Source organism: Cryptomeria japonica, chromosome 7 (genome assembly GCF_030272615.1).
Source record: "Cryptomeria japonica chromosome 7, Sugi_1.0, whole genome shotgun sequence".
Classification (NCBI taxonomy): domain Eukaryota; kingdom Viridiplantae; phylum Streptophyta; class Pinopsida; order Cupressales; family Cupressaceae; genus Cryptomeria; species Cryptomeria japonica.
The window spans coordinates 286801373-286803690 of record NC_081411.1 but is presented as its reverse complement, the minus strand read 5'-3'; the positions used below and the strand labels follow the sequence as shown (position 1 = coordinate 286803690).

Below are 2318 nucleotides of genomic sequence, written 5' to 3'. Positions count from 1 at the left end.
TAAATTGAGGAAAAGAAAGCATGAGCAGGCTTAAAACATGCTTCTTATTATGTTATAGGGTGGGATCTAAAGATATAATTGATTGTTTTGTCAATCTCTTCTTGGTGTTCCATCTTTTATAAATAGTCAAAGTTTTATCTTTCTTTGGTGCCACGATCTCTTTTGAGGTAGTTCTCATAAAAAAAAATTTCTACTATAACAAAAAAAAGTTAATTCAGTATTGCCAAAAATTCTTCAAATAACTTTACAGTTATATTCAATACACAGAATTATTATATAGACAATAACTTTATTCGTTTTAACTAAACATTTAAGAATTAATCAACAAGTTCGAATTTGGTGAACGATAGACATGCACTCCAAGCTCCTGATGTAATTATATTAAATTGCATTTTACGCGTTTTCTTAATTACATTGCATGTAAAAGAGCTTTCAATCTAAAAAATTAAAAAACCAATCTTATTTCATATTAATAGTTATATAGGTTCATTTATAAATTGATGGAGCACTTAAGAGTTAACACCGCGACTGTTAAAAATAAAAAGGACGCAACCCTTTATATGACATCTATATAATATTGCTAAAACCCAACAAAAGAGAATACGTAACTGCACAGGAATTTATCTCAGAGCTCAAATTCTATAATTTTTTTTTCAGAAATGGAATATTATGTTGGTAAGGAAGAGATTTTTGGATGTAAAAGTTCTGATGAAGATAGATCAGATAATGAAGGAAGATATGGATATGTAGAACCTGGTGAAGATATCAATGGACATGAAAAAGAAAGAAAGCTTGAAAATATGAATGTAAATGAAGAAAGTTATTATGAAGATGGATCTGATGAAAGTAGATATGGACATGAAGAAGAAAGAAATCTTGAAGATGGAATTGATGAAAATATGAATGTGCATGAAGAAGAAAGATATTATGAAAATTTATATGATGAAAATATATATGGAAATGGAGGACCTGAAGAAGTTATGAACAACCATGAAGAAGAACATGATGAAGATGGATCTTATCAAAGAAGATATGGATATAGAAGATATAGGTATGGAGGGCCTTATGAAGATAGTAATTGGTATGCAGAAGCTGCTACTTTTGAGCAGATCTATCAATGTTATCCTCCCATTTATACTGACAAACCAGAGCTTGAAAAAGCCAACAAAATTATAATGCCTCCTTCTGCTCTTTCTCGTCTGATATCTCAAGAAATAGAGTATCCAATGCTTTTCCAGCTTCAGAATACCATCACAGGTTGCATCTCACACTGTGGAGTACTTGAATTCGTGGCTGAGGAGGGTATCATTTATATGCCACTTTGGATGATGGAAAATATGCTTCTACAACCAGGAGATACAGTCAAATTGAAGCATACCACTCTTCCAAAGGGGAGGAGTTTGAAATTGCAGCCCCACACAAAGAATTTATTAGACATATCCAACCCAAAAGCTTTCTTGGAGGTTTCTCTGAGGAACTTCTCTTGTTTGACCACAGGGGATACCATTAAGTTAGATTACAACAACACCATATATTCTATAAATATAGTTGAAACAAAACCTGAATCTGCCATAAGTGTGTTTGACGCAGACTTGGAAGTAGACTTTGCTCCTCCTCTTGATTACAACCATGAAGAAGAATGCAATCGTCTTTCATCCCTTTTCGAGCAGTTTGAATCGACAAAAAAATTGAGAATTTAATATTGATTAAGTTATTGATTAATATTGATGATCAAGTGATCTTTAGTAGAATATTTTGACAGATTGATTATTTATTATTATAAATACAAATTGTAATATAATCTTATGATTTACATTAAGCATGATTATTGGATCTGCAATGTGTTTTACTGAATTACATTTGATTTTTCAAATGATTTAATAGTTAAACTTGTATTTATAGTATAAGTTAAATACTATTGGATTGCATAAGTGGTGTAGAGAAAAAGAAGTGTGATTAATTTTTATTATAGAAATAGTATAAACAATCTGACATAATAACCAAATAAATAGGAAACCGACATAATATATAGTATTATCATTTACAAATTTTATTGAATTGAAAATAAAATAGAATTTAATTTTTTTCTTTTGTATAAAATTTAATCATTTTCCTATACAACAACAATGAACCTTTTACTTCACTTTTAAGTGTATGTGAAAATACAACCACAATGAAAATGATTTTACATATTAATAAATTATTCAAAACAAACACAATATTATAGCAATATTTGTTATAGTTAAAATTATATGAAAAAAGATCTTAATACCAATATTTATTAAATATGGTAAAATACTACAAATTTGAAACACCAA

General features: G+C 29.0%; 1 protein-coding gene across 1 annotated transcript; it reads left to right on the top strand.

The window, feature by feature from the left end:
* The first annotated feature begins 1097 nt into the window (after positions 1-1097).
* Positions 1098-1700, top strand: LOC131067250 (uncharacterized). The gene has a single exon (XM_058002209.1). It carries the CDS (start codon positions 1176-1178, stop codon positions 1698-1700), a length of 525 nt encoding a protein of 174 aa, XP_057858192.1. The 5' UTR covers positions 1098-1175.
* The last annotated feature ends 618 nt before the right edge of the window (positions 1701-2318 follow it).